At 43.5% G+C, this 20,201-nt stretch overlaps 1 protein-coding gene across 1 annotated transcript in view; it reads left to right on the top strand.

Moving 5' to 3' along the window:
- Positions 1-20,201, top strand: part of POLL (DNA polymerase lambda) — a 49,412-nt gene that overhangs the window by 21,079 nt on the left and 8,132 nt on the right. The window contains exons 5-8 of the mRNA XM_077455340.1: positions 2,761-3,075; positions 6,245-6,418; positions 7,355-7,483; positions 10,168-10,336. Coding sequence (XP_077311466.1) covers positions 2,761-3,075; positions 6,245-6,418; positions 7,355-7,483; positions 10,168-10,336 — 787 coding nt within the window. The remainder of the gene's footprint in view (positions 1-2,760; positions 3,076-6,244; positions 6,419-7,354; positions 7,484-10,167; positions 10,337-20,201) is intronic.

The following is a 20,201-nucleotide window of genomic DNA, read 5'->3' as shown; positions in this document are numbered from 1 at the left end:
TGAAAAGCTGGACCTCTTATTGGGCATTGCAGGCTGGGATAAACTCATGTTGAAATCTGGTATCTATTTTCTGGTTTCAGTATGTATACCTGTGTTGGCTGCCCAACCAATCAGTAATCAGATTTGCAAGGGCACTTTCATAGTCGAGTGTGGTTTCCACAAATATTTGCAGATGTTTGCCACTGAGACCCATGTTTTTTATGAATTAGAAGTAGGTTATACATTAGATCCTGTTTGCAAACTGGCATGGCTGAACATTCAAATATTTAAGAAGACCACACAAGCGAGGTTAATTCTTCCCACATGCGTAATAATGAGACTTGGCAGTTTTGTAGTTCAAGCTGTGCCTATGGGTCAGCTTTTTCTGCCCTGTGTCATCATTCAGTTCCCGTCATGCCTCCTGCAGTGACTGCACTCTGTAGAAACCTGAGTAATGGCAGTTCCATCCCTATGCCGTACAACTACCAGAAGAAACCTAATTCGAAGTGTAATGGAGTACTCAATGTGTGGAGCATGACAAAACTGTACTTTCCTATCTGGTACTGTTGTAGCCAATGTAATATATATGATTGTTGTTAATAAATGGACCTTTCTGTTTTTCTGGCTATCCATATTTTTGTGACTGCCAAATTTAATGTCTGGCTGTACTCCCTTCCTTTATAGATGTTGAGTTTAGCCATACATTCCTAGAATTCTTGTGCATCTATGACATCTCAGTTCTCCTCATTCAGACCTATAAACGGATGTAAAATTACATGCAGATTATTTTAGTGTAGAAAGTTCTGTTAGGAGTAAATATGTGTTTAAAGAGTGATTGGCTTTCACTAATGCAGCTTCAGAAATCTATTGTTTTCAATGGCTTTTCAAGACTGGTACTTGGTAAAAAAAAAATAGGAGCTCTCCATAATAGGACCCTCAATGGTAACCTCAGCCCGTTTTTGGAGGCTTTGTTAAAACAGCGGATTGGCTGAAGATCCTAATTGATCTACAGCAGGTTGGCATGTGGGTTGGCTTACTGCTCTCATCCTGGAAAGACTGAGTGCAGTAAGCCTTTACTGATAAACCATTCTCTTAAGGTTATCTTTGTGATATCTGCTTTAGAATTTTGGTTGCAGTAGAAAGGTTTTTGTAGCTCTCATGAAAAACGTTGTAGTGTTAACATCCGAACTGATATCAAAGGTGTTTTTTATTTTTTTGGACCAAACCTTCTTCTTTACACTCATTAAAAAAAAATTACAGTGCATTACCCTATGTACACTATATACACCTTCTCAGGGCTCAAAGTTTAAAGTCCTGAGCCTCTAGCCAGGCCTTAAGAGTTACTCGCCACCAATTGCCCCATTATTGCAGCCTCACTGTACCCATAAAATGCAGCCTCACTGCCCGTAAATGCAGCCTCCCTGTGCCCATGAATGCAGCCTCACAGCCCGTATGATTGTAGCCTCACTGCCTATGATTGTAGCCACACTTTGCCTATGAATGCAGCTCACCGTGCCCATGATTTTAGCCTCACTGTAGTTGCAGCTCACTGAGCCCATGATTGTAGCCTCACTGCCTCCGTGAATGCAGCCTCAATGCCCCTGAATGCAGCTTACTGTGCCCATGAATGCAGCTCACGATGCCCATGATTGTAGCTTCACTATGCTCACAATTGTAGCCACAATGTGCCCATGAATGCTGCCTCACTGTGCCCGTGAATGCAGCCTCACTGTGCCCGTGAATGCAGCCTCACTGTGCCCGTGAATGCAGCCTCACTGCGCCCGTGAATGCAGCCTCACTGCCTGTGAATGCAGCTTACTGTGCCCATAAATGTAACCTCCCTGTGTCCATGATTGTAGCCTAGTTTTCCATCTACTATCACACAGGCCCGTCTATGGGGGGTAGGACCTTGTTACAGCGACCCCCCCCCCTCCAGCCGCTCTGATGTCCTGTAAAAAAGCCTGCACTGCTTTTGCCAGAAGCAATCAGGCAGTAGACTGTCAGCCTTGTCTGTCCCTGTTCCACTCACAATATGCAAACTGGTGAGTGGAATTTTTGAGTTCTGCACCTTCTTCCATTGCTCTATGGTCCAGTTCTGATGCTTACATTCCCATTGTAGGCATTTTTGGCTGTGGGCACGGGTCAGCATGACCGCTCTGCTGCTACACAGTGTCATACACCCCAACCTGCATTGTGACACCTTTCTATCAGAACCAGCATTAACTTTTTCAGCAATTTGCGCTATAGAAGCTCTTGTATTGAATCAGACTACAAGGCCAGCCTTCACTCCCCATATGCATCAGTGATGCCTTGGCCCCCCATGACCCTGTGGCTGGTTCGCTGTTTTTTTATTTTTTATTATTCCTTGGACCATTTTTGGTCAGTCCTGACCACTGCAGACTGAGAACATCCCACAAGAGTTGCAGTTTTGGGGATGCTTTAACCCAGTCATCGAGACACTACATTTTGGTCCTTGTGAAAGTCGCTCAAATTTCAACATGTCGACTTTAGGTACAACATGTTCACTTGCTGCCTAATATATGCCTCCTGCTTTCAGGTGCCATTATAACGAGATAATCAATGTTTACTTTACCTGTTAGTGGTTATGGCTGATCGGTGTGTGTATGTATATATGTATAATATATATATATATATACACACACACACACTTGCATATATCTTTTGTTAAGAAATGTACGCTTCAGTGTTGTTGTTCAACACTTTATAAAGAATATAATAAATGTGTTTAATGAACATTGATCTCCTTTTCTCTCTGTGAAGGAATCTGATGAGGGCAGCGATGGAGAGGATTGTGGTGTTAATCAAGGTGACCTGGATGCATTGATGTTTGGCCAGCAAGTTACAAAAAACACAGAGGGTGAGAAGACTGGTAAAGAAGTGCCAATGGTGTCTGAAAAGTGGGTGTGTGCCCAATCATCCGAGACCAAGAAAAAAAATCACAATCAGTTTATCACTGAAAAGCTGGAGGTTCTTGCAAAGGCCTACTCTGTTCAAGGAGACCGCTGGAGATCTCTGGGATATTCAAAGGCTATAAATGCTTTAAAAAGTTACCATAAGCAAGTTACATCTTCTCAGGTGAAAAAAAATATTTATCAATGTAACCATTGTTGTATATTTATTTTAAGGAGATGTGAAATATCAATCCACAGCAATGCAGATCATTCCTTTAAAACAGCCTTACTCAACCTTTTTAATACAGAGGAACCCTTGAAATAACTTTCCAGTTTTAGTGAACCCCTGCTAAAAATAACTATATCTGAAACTCATGATACATTAGTGTGATGGTCAGTGGGAAGAATGCTCCTCACACTTGTGATCATTGGGAAGAATTACGCCCCTTAGCCCTTGTACACACGGTCGGAGATTCCGACAACCAAATCCGTCTGAGTCATTCCGACGGATTGATTCCGGAAGAGGTCCGGAAGTGATGTTGCATACACACGGTCGGACTAAGTTGTCGGAAAATCCGATTGTACATAACGTGATGACGTTATTTCGTTATGACGGGACTACGTTCAGGCTAGTAGCCAATAGCTTTGGTCGAGGAATTTGATCTGAGCATGCGTGCCACTTTGTCAGTCGGAGTAGGCTACACATGATCAGAGTATGTCCGATCGGAGCATTTTGTCGGAAAATTTTACCGGCAAGTTGGAAAAATTGGTCCGTCGGATATTCCGACGGAAACAGTCCGATGGAGACCACACACAGTCGGAATATCCGACAAAACGGTCCGATAGGAAACATTCCGATGGAATCTCCGACCGTGTGTACAAGGGCTTACAGATAGCTAAAAAGAACAAAGGTGTCAGTGGAAACTTGTCTGAGAAGCAGAAATTGCTCATTGCTCAAGAAACCCCCTAGCAACCTCTGGAGGAACCCTGGTTGAGAAACCCTGCTTTAAACCCTTGTGGAAAATTTATCATTCAAAACCACTTTGTTTTTAGAAAAATTTTAAATGTTTTGGTTCTATTTGGCGTTCTTATCATAACCTGATTAACAATACTGTAATTTTAAGAATAAGCCTAGGTTCACATCTCTGTGGCTGGGGAATTTGTACAAAATTGCGCGCATTCCAAACCTGAGAGTAAACGTGTTGTACTTTAGTAAATGTGCAGTTGCGCCAATAATTCCTAATACCACTCGCAGGTATTGGCAACCCTGGCACATTTTTTGCGCAAATTTAAAAAAAAAAAGGACCGGGGACTGCTTTCCCAGCATTTCTGAAGGTTTGTCAGCCCATTGAAATTAATGGGCTGACCCTGTGGATACAATATACCCATCTGTCACTGTCCATGGAAAGCTATAACTCATTATAGTTGTCCAGAATTGGGATGCTGGTTTTGGCCATTCCCACCGCTCACTCCCCCTCTCCCTTACCCCATCTCTTTCTCACCTTCCTACTGTGGACTTTTTCTTTTCTTTTTCTTTCCTTTTCTTTCTTTCTTTCCTTTCCTTTTCTTTTCTTTCTTTCTCTACAAGTTTTGTTTATTAATATTCTATTTATACTGTTTGATGTTTTTACATTCTTGGCAGCTACGTTTCAGCTGTCTAACATGTTCTTGGCAATTTCAAAAAGTTCTCATATACCATGTTTTGTACTTTAACATTTTTCAATAAAAATCTATTTTAGGGGGAGAAACGAATGTGCTGCCCTACGTGCAGAATGCAGCTGCAGAGGTGTGACCTCAGTACAAATACTGTACCTGCTGACTTTTAATATAAGGACACTTACCTGTCCATGGATCCAGCAACGTTGGCACCTGAGCTGATTCTTCAGTCGGCTTCAGTTGCAGGCGCTGACTTCTTCAGTAAGGGAAACTGCCAATGAAGCCTTCAGGCTTCACAGCTGGATCACTAATCATGTGTGAGTCGTGCTGTGCTTTCTGAATCGTTGCACCGTCTTCTGGGACCCATGAGTGTCCCAGAAGGCAGCAGGGGGATGGAGGAAGGACCAGACTTACTCAAAGATCACCATGGTGAGTGTGGGTACCGCCAAGAGTGGCATGATTGGCATGGGTACGGTCAAAACCAAGTACCCATGCCACTCCCCTCCCACAAAAGTGCAAAATGTTGGGGGGGGGGGGTGGTGAGAAAAATTGTAGCTTCCTCTTTTGGGTGGGGCTCCTTAATTGTTTTTAAATATGAAGGTGTTTCTTAGTACACCCTAAAAGATTACAATGCAGATTACAAGCAAAATCAAACGTGATTGGTTGGATCCCTTTTTTACATACTGCTGCCATCAAATTCACAAATGTTAACCCTTTGGTGCTGGCTGCACTCAGGTATGCGGCCATGAATTGTGTTCAATACAGCTGTGCCGAGAATGCGCTCCATTGCACAGTTGCCAGTGCCTAACCGAAAGCTCCCGATCGCTGCTTTTTGATCAGGAGTTTTCGGATCACGTGACCGCCATGACAGGCAATCACAGCGGTCAGGTGATCTTAAGGTAGTGCTGGAGGTGCTGGCATGAAGAGGTTAAAATGGGTATTGTTGGCTTATGTTATACATTTCACAACTATATGTGTTCTAAAAAATGTAATCATTGAAAAGTCTTCACTTATCTGTGTGAACTGTGCTGGTTGTTCCTTTTGATTAGACTAGGTCTATGATTTGGGAGCAAAATGCTTGATGGAAGGTATATACCGGTACTTATAATAGTTTATATTCTGCAGTCATTTACAGAGCATTGCTGTGGTTAGAAAAAGAGACCTTGTGTAGGTATAATGTAATAAGATCAAAAAATGTTAATATTTGAACATTCGCTCAAAATTTTTAATCTGAATCCTTTTAAACATGTCTTGGTAATTTAAACGTGACTGCTGTGTTACTAGATAGCATTACTTGTTTTTAGAAATTGTCTATTTTTTTTAAATTGTTCTTTAACAAGCTGTAAACTTTTGTGCCTAGGTTCACATTGATGCGATTTGACATGTCAAATCGCACGCCAAATCGGTGGCTATTGCTGGCAGTGCCGCCGCCAGAATGCAGCTTCGCACCGATTCCCAAAAGTAGTTTCTGTACTACTTTTGGTGACTTTCGGCTGCGATTTGTATAGACATCTGTGTAGGAACCCCCACAGATGCCCCCGAAGTCAGACTGAAATACGGGAATTAAATCGTACGAGTTCAGCTGAACTCGCACAATTTCAATGCCTCTGTCAGTGTGAACTTGGGCTAAAGGAAATGCATCAATGATGTTCTTTGAAGTGCAGTGCTAAGTTTGTTCATGCTTGTGTTACTTTTAGGAAGCTGCCAAAATTCCTGGTATTGGTAAGAAAATGGCTGAGAAAATTGATGAATTACTGGACAGTGGGCATCTGCGCAAACTTGATCACATCAGTGACAGTGTTGCTGTCCTAGAGGTCTTCTCTAACATCTGGGGGGCAGGTGTGAAGACAGCCCAGAGCTGGTACCAACAGGTATGTAATGACAGATAAAGCACGTTCTTTAAAAAAGCGACTTCTTATTTCTTTACAGGCTGCTGTTTTTTCACCTTTTGCCTTATCTAATAAAGGATGCTTAGTGTTTTGTATCCACAAAATACCCAAACTGTGGGTTAAGAGTTAGTGAGAGTAAAATATAAGCGAAAGGGGTTAAGATTTGTGTCCGCCTAGTTTTCCTAGTGTTTTTTGTTCAGATCGCAAATCTTAATTTACAGGTTGTGTGAGGTTTAAGGCTGGGTACTGGGTTTCCACGTTAGACCTGTGCTGGTGCCTGCCAAGAAGTACAGTCATAGTTGCAACTTATGGCTTATGGGATCCAGGAAAAGTGTTTTTCTTATTTTGTTGCAACATTACTGTCATATGTTTTTAAGGTAAAAATGTCTGATTTGCCTAGTGTTTACAAAGTGTATCTGTTAAGAGAAGATCAGGATTTAATAAAAAAAAAAAAACATTTACTGTATACTCGCCTAGGTGGATGCAGCATCAATAGGATGCGGCATCTGTCCCCCGGCAGCTCTGCAGTGAGAACTGAGCGATCAAATGCAGCAGATCACTCGGTTCTCCCCCTCCGCTATGAGCTGAGAGCCATGACTGTCAGTCTCCTCTCTCCACTCCAGCGCTCACCGGAGTGCTGGGCTGTGGAAGGGGCAGGGGGGTCTCCCTGTCAGTGGATCACAGTCAGCTGAAAATGGATCACAGAAGTGCAGATCAGATTGCACTCCTGTGATCCATAGGAAAAGTATGGCCAAGAAAGCTTTGGCCATACTTCTTTTATTGTTAGCAGGTCAGACTTCACCTCCCTTTTTTTAGTGCAAATTGGAAAAGGAGAGGTATAAACATTTTTGTTTTAACATATTTTGTATAATATGACTATATACATGTGCATTAGTTAATTTTAATATGCTTTTTCAGGGATTTCGAAGTCTGGATGACATCCGTTCCAAGGCCAACCTAACCACCCAGCAGGCCATTGGCTTGAAACATTATGAAGACTTTCTAGATCGCATGCCCAGGGAAGAAGCTGGAAGGATTGAAGAAACTGTAAGGCCTTTGTATTTTATTTACAGAAAATAACTAATAAATTGGTTTTGGGTTTTATTTTCCTTTGTTTTGTTGAATTTATGAAAATAGTAACAAGTTTCTTGTGACTGTACTTCTGTCTGACACCTTTTTATGCATTTTGTATGACTGAGCCATAACTGATTTTCTTAATACTCCTAACTGGATTGTTTATATATATATATATATATATATATATATATATATATATATATATATATATATATAAAATAAAAAAATGTATTCTTATTTTTATTGTCGTTTTCACACAGCATACAAAAAACAAACACAGAACAATTGAGATTCGGTCTGATACCAGAACTAAAACTCAGAACACGTCTCAGCATTGGGCCTGCAGCATAACTCTGAGGCTCAAAATAAGAACATAATACCAGTATATATCATGTGTGCTTAAATTCAGCATCAAACAATGGCATTATTTTAGCTCTTTACATCTATGACCTATGGCCGCCATCACCCACTGACACTAGACCCACAGATGTAATGCTTGGGTCCACGTCTCAACCCCCCATAGCAATAATATTAAACGAAAAACAATCACCGCCCATCTGCATAACGAACATAAAATGAAATCCCCACCGGTAAAAGAAAACATTCATTTAGTCAGATACTGGATTGATATTTGGCCTGATGAAGAAACTTCAGCCCTGATTTTGTCAATAATCGTTCTATGAATTTCCCCCACCCAAATTTACATCCATCTTTGTAAGGCTTTGTAAGAATTTATCACATCCACCTTATGTGCTATCCTTTTATGTTCATTATTCTTGTTACCTGCAAGTCCCAAAGCCTCAAATTCATGTTTTATTTTTTCCATACTCGAGTCGCATGGGTTGATATCAGCATGCCTGTGCGTGTAAGGTGAATGGAAGTCCTAGAACTTATGGATAGGTAGTGCTGCAGTTCAGAAGGGCATATTGTGTGTGTGTGTGTGTGTGTGTGTGTGTGTGTGTGTGTGTTTGCCATGTAGTGATCATGCATACCACACAATGCAACTGAAGAACAGCAACTACAAAGCGCAGAATGCAGCTGGAACATAATGGATTGTCACTTTGTTAATAAATAGCTGGCAATCACTGAACAAATTCCTGGGCTCCTTCTTTTTGCCAAAGCTAAAGTTGATTAAAGTAAGGTTAAGCAACATGTGAGATCTTTGGCTGCTGGGAATGGAGCTGGAAGACATGATCAAGCTGTGCAGATAAACTCTGCTTTTGTTTTCAGGGTATTTGTGCCTTTTGCCTCTGCAAATTTCTTTCTCTTCTATTATTCGGGGCACAACATTAATATATTCTGTTAAGAAAGGGTTCTCTCTCCCACAAGCTTCTGTAAGAGCACAGCTCTTTGTAATGATCATCAGGACACACTATTTCAAAGACAGTCTGTTTGAGAAAATGAAAAGCGGCGGAGTTGGAAAAGTTGCTGTTGAGTGACAGGATCCCTCGGGGTGGGTTGGAACGAGCTGCTTTATGTTACACCTGCATACCCCCATCACCGTGGAAGCATCGGTCATTGCGACGCTGTCACTCAGCCACAGAGCCTGATTTTAAAGAATGCACACCAAACCGGACCCCACTGAGAATCTTGTTCCCATGCGTGTGATTAAAGGCCAAAGACTCATTCCCCCCACTGCCACCCTCCCTTTTTGTTCAAACACGGTTGTCACGTAAAGGATTTTCAAGAATGACTTTCCAATTTCAAGTACCTTTCTTCTCCCCTCCCCATCTTTTCAAAAGTCAGCCAGGTTGTTGTGGCTGCTGCAGGGGGAGGAGCCAGGGCCCATTGTTGTTGTTGATTGGATTACTTGTCCTGGGTCTCTAGGCCCCTGTGGGTGAAGCCCAGGAGAAAGAGGGGATTAAGGGATTAGGCACTGTCCTTGCTGTATGTCGCATCAAGAGCTTGAGGGAGCTTTGCACTCCGTGGCAGTGTAGCAGGTCTTCAGAAATCTTCATTAAAAAGAGACAAAATATGCATGAGAAAAGAGTGGTGACCTTCTTAGGCATGTCACTGGCACACACAGGACAGAATTAATGGGTTTATTCTACTAATAGAAGATGATCCTTAATTGTTATAAAGAGATAAAAAGAAAAACAACACAGAAAAGGCAATATTCGGAAGCTGCAGACCTTTTAGTATGTCATTGTTGTACAACATCTGGGGAAACGGCTTACTGACGTATGTCACTCTGAATTTGTGATGGTACGTTTTATTTAGTGCTGCTCCACTTGCTATACATCCTACGTGCTAAGAAACTCCTATGAGAAAATCCATGTTGCTTTTTATTTGCAGACGGTTATCTTATTTCTGTCATGAATAAAAAAAAATTACATACACACACACACATATATATATATATATATATCTCACCACATGCACCTGCAAGTTAAATTGCCCGGCAGCACAAACTAAAACTGGGCAAGGTGACCAATAATGCTGTTGGTGTAACCAAGCTGTATAGCACTTATGCATGAACTTCTATGCCTGTTTTCACTGTGTAGAGGCGGTTATACTGGTAACAGGGATAAGCAATATAGAACCAGGGGCCAGAACAACCATCTCTTTTCTCCAGGTTTATGTAGCTTGTATACCTTAATTTTTATTAAAAAGTAGAATAAAATCTGTATCTGAATTGTTGGTTTTCCATCCAGGTACGAAAAGAAGCCAAGAACATCAATACGGAGCTTATAAGCATAGGTTGTGGCTCATACAGGCGACAAAAATCGACATGCGGAGATGTAGATGTCTTGGTCACGCATCCAGATGGGAAGTCTCATAATGGAGTTTTTAACAAACTCATTGACGGCCTTAAATCTCAAGGTAAGAATTGTGTTCTTCAGTGAGAATAAAAATGCACCCACTGTCTTTACACATAAGTGTGGCTAACAAATCATTTCAAAACAACGTCAAATGATTACGACCTGTACTTATTTAATAATCAAAGACCAGGAACCAGCTCCCTCCAATCTATGAACATAGAGGCCTATAATTTAGATATGTTAATAATAAAGTGTAACATTCCAGAACATGTATGTGTTATTAGTTTCTGGAATGCTACGTATTTTTCGTGTATATTTCAAATTAGGTCTTTAAAGAACCTGTTACCTTGTAATGCAAACTGCATTATGTCGATAACAAAGCAAACATTTCCTTTTCATACATCATGGGACACAGAGTAAGGCTAATATTCATTACCTGCTGGGTTATACTTCATCATTCGGTGAATGGACACTGGTAAATCAAAGGTCTTCAGACAGGAAGCGATCCCTTATATAACCCCTCCCATACAGGAAGCATTTCAGTTTTTTGCCAGTGTCTGAAAGGTGGATGGCGCGGTTTGTTTGAGCTCTCTGAGCTCCAGGTCTCTAGTCCCACAGACGGTTCCGAAAATGAATAAAGGGATTGACCAATCGGATCCAATTGACACAGGCTTTTATGCTTAGATAAATGGCACCCCGAGCCTTGAAAAGAAGGCTCAAGATCCTGCAAGGTTTTGCCTGTAACATGGCCTTCGGGCACTGGACCCTGCGGGGTGGAAATCCTGGGCACTACATCGCTAAGGCATTTCCTGCAGGGTGCTGTGAAGGTCCAATGGAGTGGACCCTAAACATGAAAGGGTACCCAGTCCTTGAAGGTCCAAGTGACAGGAACCCGCCATGAAGGGTGAAGATTGGGCCCTTAGCTTCTAAGGGGCCCTGCGCCTGGACGGGTAAGTGAAACCCCTTTTGTTTTATTATTGTGGGGTGTCCCACAGATTGTAACAATCAGTCAAGCTGGCTAAAGGTTGGACACCTGTGTGTGGCGACCAGGGATGAGCTTTTTGTTCGAGTCAAACTCATATTCGACTCGAACATTGGCTGTTCGCCAGTTCGCCGAACAGCGAACAATTTTGGGTGTTCGCTGCAAATTCGAAAGCTGCGGAACACCTTTTAAAAGTCTATGGGAGAAATCGAAAGTGCTAATTTTAAAGGCTTAAATGCATGGTATTGTCATAAAAAGTGTTTGGGGACCAGGGTCCTGCCCCAGGAGACATGTATCAATGCAAAAAAAAGTTTTAAAAACAGACTTTTTTTCAGGAGCAGTGATTATGCTTAAAGTGAAACAATAAAAGTGTAATATTCCTTTAAATTTTGTACCTGGGGGGTGTCTATAGTATGCCTGTAAAGGGGCGCATGTTTCCCATGTTTAGAACAGTCTGACAGAAAAATGACATTTCTAAAGGAAAAAAACGAATTTAAAACTACTCGCTGCTACAATGAATTGTCAGGCCAGACAATAAACAATAACGGTGATAAAAACGGCATGGGGATTTCCCCACAGGGGAACCCCCAACCAAAATTAAGGGGAAAAAAAAGAGCGGGGGTCCCTCTAAATTCTATACCAGGCCCTTCAGGTCTAGTATGGATTTTAAGGGGAACCCCGCAAGAAAATTAAAAAAAATGGCGTGGGGTCCCCCCAAAGATCCATACCAGACCCTTATCCGAGCACGCAACCTGGCCGCAGGAGAAGAGGGGGGGACGAGAGAGCTCCCCCCCTCCTGACCCGTACCAGGGCACATGCCCTCAACTTTGGGAGGGTGATTTGAGGTAGCCCCCTCAAAGCACCTTGTCCCGATGTTGATGGGGAGAAGGGCCTCATCCCCACAACCCTTGCCCGGTGGTTGTGGGGGTCTGCAGGCGGGGGGCTTATTGGAATCTGGAAGCCCCCTTTAACAAGGGGACTCCCAGATCCCAGCTCCCCCGTGTGAAATTTTAATGGGGTACAAAAGTAGCCCCACCATTTAAAAAAAAAAGTGTTAAAAGTGACAAGAGACAGTTTTTGACAATTGCTTTATTTAAAGTCGTCTTCTTTGTCCATGACTGAATGAGTCGCTACCTCACAACCTTCTCGACCCCCTACAGTCTGGCTTCCGCCCACAACATTCTACTGAAATTGTCCTACTAAAACTCACCAATGACCTACTAACACCAATAGACACTTCTCCATACTCATAGTTTTAGACCACTCTGCTGCCTTTGACACAGTCGACCACCTGCTCCTCCTCAGCAAATTACACTCCCTTGGCCTCTGTGATTCTGCTTTATCCTGGTTCTCCTCCTACCTATCTCAGTACATTTTCAGTGTCACAATTCCATCTCCTCCACTCCCCTTTCTCTTTCTGTTGGGGTACCCAAAGGCTCTGTCCTTGGACCTCTCCCATTCCCACTCTATACCTCTTCCCTGGGCCAGTTGATAACCTTCCATGGTTCCAATATCACCTATATGCCAATGACACCCAGATCTATCTCTCCATTCCTCAACTCACCCCGTCAATCTCCTCACGGATCTCAAACTTACAAACTTACTGAATGACATATCGATATGAATGTCACACCACTTCCTCAAACTCGGTCTTTCTAAAACTTAGCTTGTTATAGTTCCTCCTTCACGGTCCCCCCACTGTGACTTCACCATTAATATCAACAACACAACCATTGCCAGGGTCCTGGGTGTAATCCTTGACTCTGACCTCTCCTTCAGCCCCCATATCCAATCACTGGCTAAATCCTGCCGCCTTAATCACCGCAACATCTCCAGAATTTGACCATTCCTGACTAATGACACCACAAAGCAACTTATTCACTCCTTGACTACTGCAACTCTCTCCTTAATGGCCTACCCTTAAGCAGGCTATCCCCCCTTCAGTCTATTATGAATTCTGCTGCTAGACTAATACACCTCACTAACCGATCCGTGACTGCTACGCCTCTCTGCCAATCCATTCACTGTCTTCCCCTACCCCACTGTGTAAAATTAAAAATGCTAACCATAACATACAAGGCCATTCACAACATCGCCCCATCTACATCACCAACCTCATCTGCAGATATCGCCCAAATTGTCCCCTCCGCTCCTCTCAGGACCTCCTGCTCTCTAGCTCCCTTGTTACCTCCTCCCATGCTCGCCTTCAGGACTTCTCCAGAGCCTCTCCCATCCTCTGGAACTCCCTTCCCTGGTATATCTGATCAGCCCCTACCCTGTCTACCTTTTAGGAGATCCCTGAAAACTCATTTATTCAGGGAAGCCTATCCCACACCCTCTTAACTGTCCCTGAGCCACCCCCATCAAATCATTCTCTGCAGCTATTACCTTTTGTACCACCACCCCCTCCCTTTAGAATGTAAGCTCTACGAGCAGGGCCCTCCTGTACCTTTTGTATTGAACTGTACTTTAATTGTGTTGCCCCCCCCCTATACATTGTAAAGCGCTGTGTAAAATGTTGGTGCTATATAAATTGTGTAATATAATAATAATAATAATGTGGAACCCAGTACCCAAAGGTCACTTCCAAGCTGGCCCTGCAAAGTCCAGTCCAGCAAGTCTAGTTACAGCACTCCAAAAGCTAGGAAGAGAAGAGACATGATTGAAGAAAAAATATTAGCAAATATTCAATGAGCTTGGAGGCAAACTGGAGCAGGGAGATGGGTCTTAAGTTATTCAAACAGGTGGGGTCTAGTGAGGGTTTTTTGAGTATGGGGATAACCAGTGCATGTTTGAGCAGGGAAGGGATGGAAAGGTGCCGGAGGAGAGGGAGAGGTTGAAGATGTGGGGTAGGGAGTTTAGAATAGAGTGGGAAGGTGGTCGCAGTAATTGAGAGGGGACAGGGTCCAGGAGACAGGTAGTGAGGTGGGCCATGGAGAGGAGTTTATAAAGAGGAGAGTGTTGAGTGTGGTTTTGGACCCGATGTGTTGGATAGGGGAGGAATTTGGATGTTGGATATCTCCTTTGCGAATTGTGTCGATTTTGCTATTGAAATGGTTGGCAATCTGTTGAGTGGTAAGCACGTTTGTGGGTGGGGGGTGTAAAGTAAGGAATTAAGGGTAGAAAAGAGTTGACGAGGTTTAGAGGAGAGGGTTTTGATAAGAGTGTTGTAATAGGTTTGTTTAGCAGTGTGGAGGCAGGAGTTGTATTTGAGAAGGTAATTTTTTGTGGAGGGAGTTAAGTCTTGCAGGGATTTAGATTTACGCCATGCTTGCTCAAGAGCACGACTGTGTCTCTTGAGACTTCTGGTGTCGTCTGTTTGCCAGGGTTGTGGCAGATGGGGCCTGGTTCGTCGTGAAAGAGGAGCAAGTATGTCTAGGGAGGATGACAACGTGGTGCTGTAGATGGAAGTGGTTAGGTCTGGGCAGGACAGGGGTGCGATTTTTGTCATAGAGGCCATCAGTAGCAGAGTGAAGAAGGGTTGAAGTTGCGAATGTTTCTGTAGGTGGTGGTTTGTGGGATGGCAGCATGGGATGTAGGAGACAAGGAGAGTGTGAAACGGATAAGGTTGTGATCAGAGAGAGGAAAGGGTGTGTTGGAGAGATTGAAGGGAGTGCAGAGATGGGAGAATACAAGGTCAAGAATGTTGCCATTGGAGTGGTGGTTTGTGTCCATTGTGTTAGGTTAAAAGAGAAGGTTAGGTTGAGTAGTTTAGAAGTGGTAGCAGTATTAACATTGATTGGAATGTTAGTCACCCAGGATGATGGCAGGCACTTAAGATGAGAGAAAGTAGGGTAGCCATACAGAGAAGTCATCCAGAAGCTTGATAAATGACTGCGACCCTCAGACAAGCTGGAGAGAAAAGACGAATGCAGTGCATTTCGAAAGAGCAGGGGGAAAGAGAGGGAGGTGCGGGAAGTACCTGGAAGGTGCATTGTGGGGAGAGGAGAAGCAGGACACCACCTCCTTTTCGTCCAGTGTGTTTGGTGGAGTGAGCCCAGAGGAGGCCACTGTGGGACAGGGCAACTGGAGAGGTAGTGTCAAATTTCTGGAGCCAAGTTTCAGTTATAGCAAATAGATTAAGGGATTTGGAGAAGAAAAGGTCATTGACAGAAGCTAGTTTGTTGAAGACTGATTGGGCATTCCAGAGGGCACATGAAAGAGGGGGGCTGACTTGTGGAATCAGGGGAATTGGGATGAGAAGGTTGAAGTTTACGATTACCGTTGGAGGAGTTAGATGGCCAGTTTTGGCGTTGGGAATTGGGTGTGGGAGGGCCGGGGTTTGGTGCGATGTCCCCAGACATTAGGAGTAGTAGGAGGGTGAGGGTGGTAAGGCAGGAGTGGGATATATAGGAGGGCAGATGCTGTGGTGGAATGGAAGTGGTGATACTTTGTGAGTTTAGAATGAGCAGGAGGTGTTAAGTGGAGTAATATTGAGTTGGCAGAAGAGGAGAAGATATGTACAGGTTGGGGGCTGGAGAGGTGGGGTAAAGACATGAGCTTTTGAGGCGAGAGGACGTTATAACAAAGATTAGTGTGAGCATGTTGGAGGGTGGGGAGAGGGGAATAGAAGGAGGGCTGAGGAAAGTACATAATGTGCTTTCCAGTTCAAGAGTTATTGGCATTGTGAGTAGGCTGAGCATCTAAAGCTACTTCATTTGTTAGGATCGCTGGGCAAATTCCAGCTTCCCTCCTAGTTCTTACCACAAAAGCACTGAGGAACTGAGCGCTGATATCATCCTCTAGCTATGCAGTGCTGAGGAAGCATTGCCCCATTGCTGCTCCTGCAATACAACGTGAAAACCCCAATCTTCAGTCCATTACTACTACCTGCCTACAGAGACTTTGGTCACTTCTGACTCTCCGACCCTTACTGACTACCAGCTGTCTGGGTTTTGCAATGAGTGACCCCAGCTTACACTCAACTTATAATTCTGGGAGAATTTTGTTATGTGCCCTCTGAAGGTGCTAATGTCTGAAACCTGGAATTTTGTTTTCCTATGATTAAAAAAGGCTTGCTCATCATCAACATTCTTCTTAGGTCTGCTGGATGAGGCCACGTCCCCTGTCTTATTGGTCAGGGTTTCTACTACAGTCACACAAGTCTTTTAAGGCTCAATTGACTCAATTGGGAGAATTTTGTTATGTGCCCTCTGAAGGTGCTAATGTCTGAAACCTGGAATTTTGTTTTCCTATGATTAAAAAAGGCTTGCTCATCATCAACATTCTTCTTAGGTCTGCTGGATGAGGCCACGTCCCCTGTCTTATTGGTCAGGGTTTCTACTACAGTCACACAAGTCTTTTAAGGCTCAATTGACTCAACTTCTGGCTTGCTCGTACCGCATAAGTTCAAAATGTGCTTCTGTAGCTTTACTCACAGATTTTATATCTGATCTTCCCACAGCCCTATAGGGGCTGCTGAACTGTTGTTCACAATAACTATTTTGGACTGATTCTGAGCTGTTCCAACCTCTATCGGACAAGATTATTCTTGAGGAAACTGGGGGTTATTTACTAAAGCTGGAGAGTGCAAAATAAGTTGCAACTCTGCATAGGAACCAATCAGCTTCTAGGTTTTATTGCCAAAGCTTATTTGAACAAGCTGAAATTTAGAATCTGATTGACTACCATGCACTGCTGCACCAGCTTCAGTAAATTTCCCTGACTGTTTCAGTTCTTATTGATGCAGTGTACACTGCTCTGGGACTGGAAGATCAGCCTGCTCTCCAGCTTCTGCAGCTGCAATTACCTTTTGCTTTGCAATTGTTCTTCAGGATCTTCCTCTATGGGGATTGAAATCACCCTCATGTGCCCTTAGCACCCCCATATGCTTACTAGACTTGTTCACATTTGGAAAGGATTTTGTGAAATAGTCGTCTGCACCCTTCTTCCAGTGGCCCACCTTAACAAGGAAACCACCAAGGCAGTAGAGGGAGTTTCTGCATTCAAAGATCCTACAGATCACTAGTTTAAGAGCCCTGTCTCCAACCTATTCTGCAGTAACCTTGAGTTAATCTCTATACTGCAAAAGTGGATTCATCACTGATAGACCATGTGAAGCAGATGGATGGAGCTTTATGCTTTAGTTGTGATGACCTGTTGGAAGCATCTGGACCTGTCTCCCATATTGGTCTTTTTGTCAATACATGTGCACAACGCACTCTGGTTAAAGTTCTGGTCTCTGGTGAACCCTGCATTCAAGGAGCACCTGACATGCATAGTCTTCAAGGAACATCATTTCTGGAGATCGACCCTTGATATTAATAATGATGCCAATAGAGGCAAGAGCACCCAACTGTGAAAAACCTAGGGAAAGGCTTGCCAAGTCCTTTCCCCTCATGTCTTTATTTCAGAGTATGCACATCTAGGCTTCTCAAACTTTGTTGTCTGGTCACCCTCAAAGTCTGGGCTAAGAAGCCTACTAAACTTTCAGAGAAATCTTGCCTCCACTTTCCAGAGCTGCATTGCCTTTTTAGGTGCTTAGGCGCAGAGTGATATTCCAGGAATACAAATGGAACCTTCACCTCCAGATCCCTCGTCTGCTCCTTACCTTTATCCTTTGTAGGTCACCACACAGATTAACCAGAACTACTTCTGCTCCTTTGGGGTCTAATAGATCGAGTTTTTATTCTCCAGCTCTTGACAGATTGGAAAAGAGAAGAGCGATCCAGTTGGAATACTACGCCTGAGACCAAAGAGAACATCTGCCTTTTTTGAGGTCTGTAATTCCAACAGTCCACCAGATCAGCCTTTCCCTTCCTTTCTATCTTCAGTGCTAAGTTAGGATGTGTACCTACAGGTTCCCCTTCTTAGCTTCATCTCAGAACCCTATTTTTGCTTCAGGGTGCTGGCCCCAGTGTTAACCCTGGTGTGTTCTTATGGAATCCCCATTGTTTTTGGCGACCCGCTGTGAACAGTCAAAGCGGACTCTGTTGAACAACATATCCCTGATTTTTCAGATGTCTCAATGCTTTAGTGACAACCTGGATCTTCAGAAATCAGTGCCATGCTGAAATCCTCTCACTGTCCTGCAGACAACTTGGACCAGAATGTTTCTTCCACAAGAAAATCATGTCCTTGTTCTCCTGTCTGACCATCTCCCAGCTGTTGTATTAGAGTTGTGGGTCTCTGGATAATCCTCTTGGAGACAAAGGTGTTCTCCAGTCTCTCCCCAGACTGTCTCAACACCACACTCTGGTGTTTTGGAACACCTTGGCTGAGTTTTTGAGCAGAGGATCAAGAAATTCCTGGTATGGTGGATCAGTGTTCCAGCCCTTCTAGATGATTCTCTCATCAGAAGTAAGTCTGTCTGAACTGCCCCTGATGACAGTCTGGAGGCCAAAATGTGTTGGTTGGAGCATGCAATGTCATCCTGCACAAGTGGTGCGCTGTTTTCACATTTTTTTCTACCAGGGGGAGGTTTTGGCCTCATTTGATGTCAGCTCTGGTTTAGGGTATTTCTGGCTGCTCTTTGAGATGTAAGCAGTTTGCTGTTCTCTGTTGTTCCTTGCTTTGTTTGCTGTGCTGCCCACCCCTCGGTTGAACTGCTCTTGGACGCCACAAAGGTGAATAACCTTCTGTGTCCCTTAATGGAGACTATTGAGGGACACAGGAAGTCATGCACCTTCTGGAGGAGGATTGGACACTAGCAAACAAAACAAATTGTAGACCACCTGAGAATAACCCCTCATACTCACAGCATACCTCGGTTTTGGAGCAAAGCAGTACCAGGAGCATGATCATAAACAAAGAGAGATGAGCTCTGACCCTCCTATATAGAATCCAAGAAAAGTGCCAAAATCCTCTTATTGCTGAGATTTCCCTTTTCTGCCTGTTGAAACTACTTGCAGGGCAGGAACTGATGCAAACCTTCTCTAATAAAGACCCTAAATAGCAGTAAAAGCCCAAATGGGACTGTAACATACACTTTAATTGTGACCCTTCCAGGATCCCTGCTGGCTGAATATCTGGTTTAGGAGCAGTATTTAGAAAAGGCTCATACTTCAGGCCAAATTCACATTTATTTGTTGGGTTAATGCATGGGGTGCCCAGGGAAGAATGCCTGAAATGTAAACTGTACTGTCCAGCTGCACCAGCAGTCAGATTCTCATAGAGTTTTACAGGCTGCTGGCAGCAGGACTGGATGGCGCACCTGTGCCCTCCGCCCATGTCTGCTGGAATTCCCTGCCAGGGCACTGGCAGTTTCAAACCTGCATTTATATGTGTTTAAAGCAGGGGTTGACAAATTTGCTTGGAATCTAGGAGCCAGCTTAAAAAGTTAGGAGCCAGGTCCGTGACGACGATCCGGACCTGTCCCTGGCCTGACATGGAGACGAGTGAGGGGAAGATAGCAGCGCCGTCGCCGCCCCCCCCCCCCCCCCCCCCCCCCGTCTCCAAGTCATTGCCCATAGCTCTTAGAGGGACATTTTATTTATTTTTTTCAAATGACAATTTTTTTTTCAATTGCATTTTAGTGTAAATATGAGATCCGAGGTCTCTCTGACCCCAGATCTGATATTTAAGAGGACCTGTCATGCTTTTTCTATTACAAGGGATTTTTACATTCCTTGTAATAAGAATAAAAGTGACACAACATTTTTTTAAAAGAACAGTGGAAAAAAAAAAAGTTAAAATAAAGCAGAAAAAATAATAATTTTTAAACGCGCCCTGTCCTGCCCGCATATATCCACAGACACAGGATACCCCCAGCTGTGCTGCCCCAGGCGCGAGGTCGCTATTTCTAGTCGCCAATGCGACCTGGCGACCGGGTTTTGTCGAGCCCTGGTTTAAAGGACATTTCTGAACACATATGCTGTACGTGCATGTAATGATTTTTCAATAGTGCCATTCCCACTAAGCATTTGCCTGTGTAAGTAGTGTCAGTTTAGCTGTGTTTACAGAAAATAGAATTCTGTGTGTTCAGGATCCAATTAGACACTTTAAA

The sequence above is a fragment of the Lithobates pipiens genome, unplaced genomic scaffold, assembly GCF_037356315.1.
Source record: "Lithobates pipiens isolate NorthernLeopardFrog02 unplaced genomic scaffold, aLitPip1_a1.2 Scaffold_25, whole genome shotgun sequence".
NCBI classification, from domain to species: Eukaryota; Metazoa; Chordata; class Amphibia; order Anura; family Ranidae; genus Lithobates; species Lithobates pipiens.
This window is presented reverse-complemented; position numbering and strand designations above follow the sequence as displayed.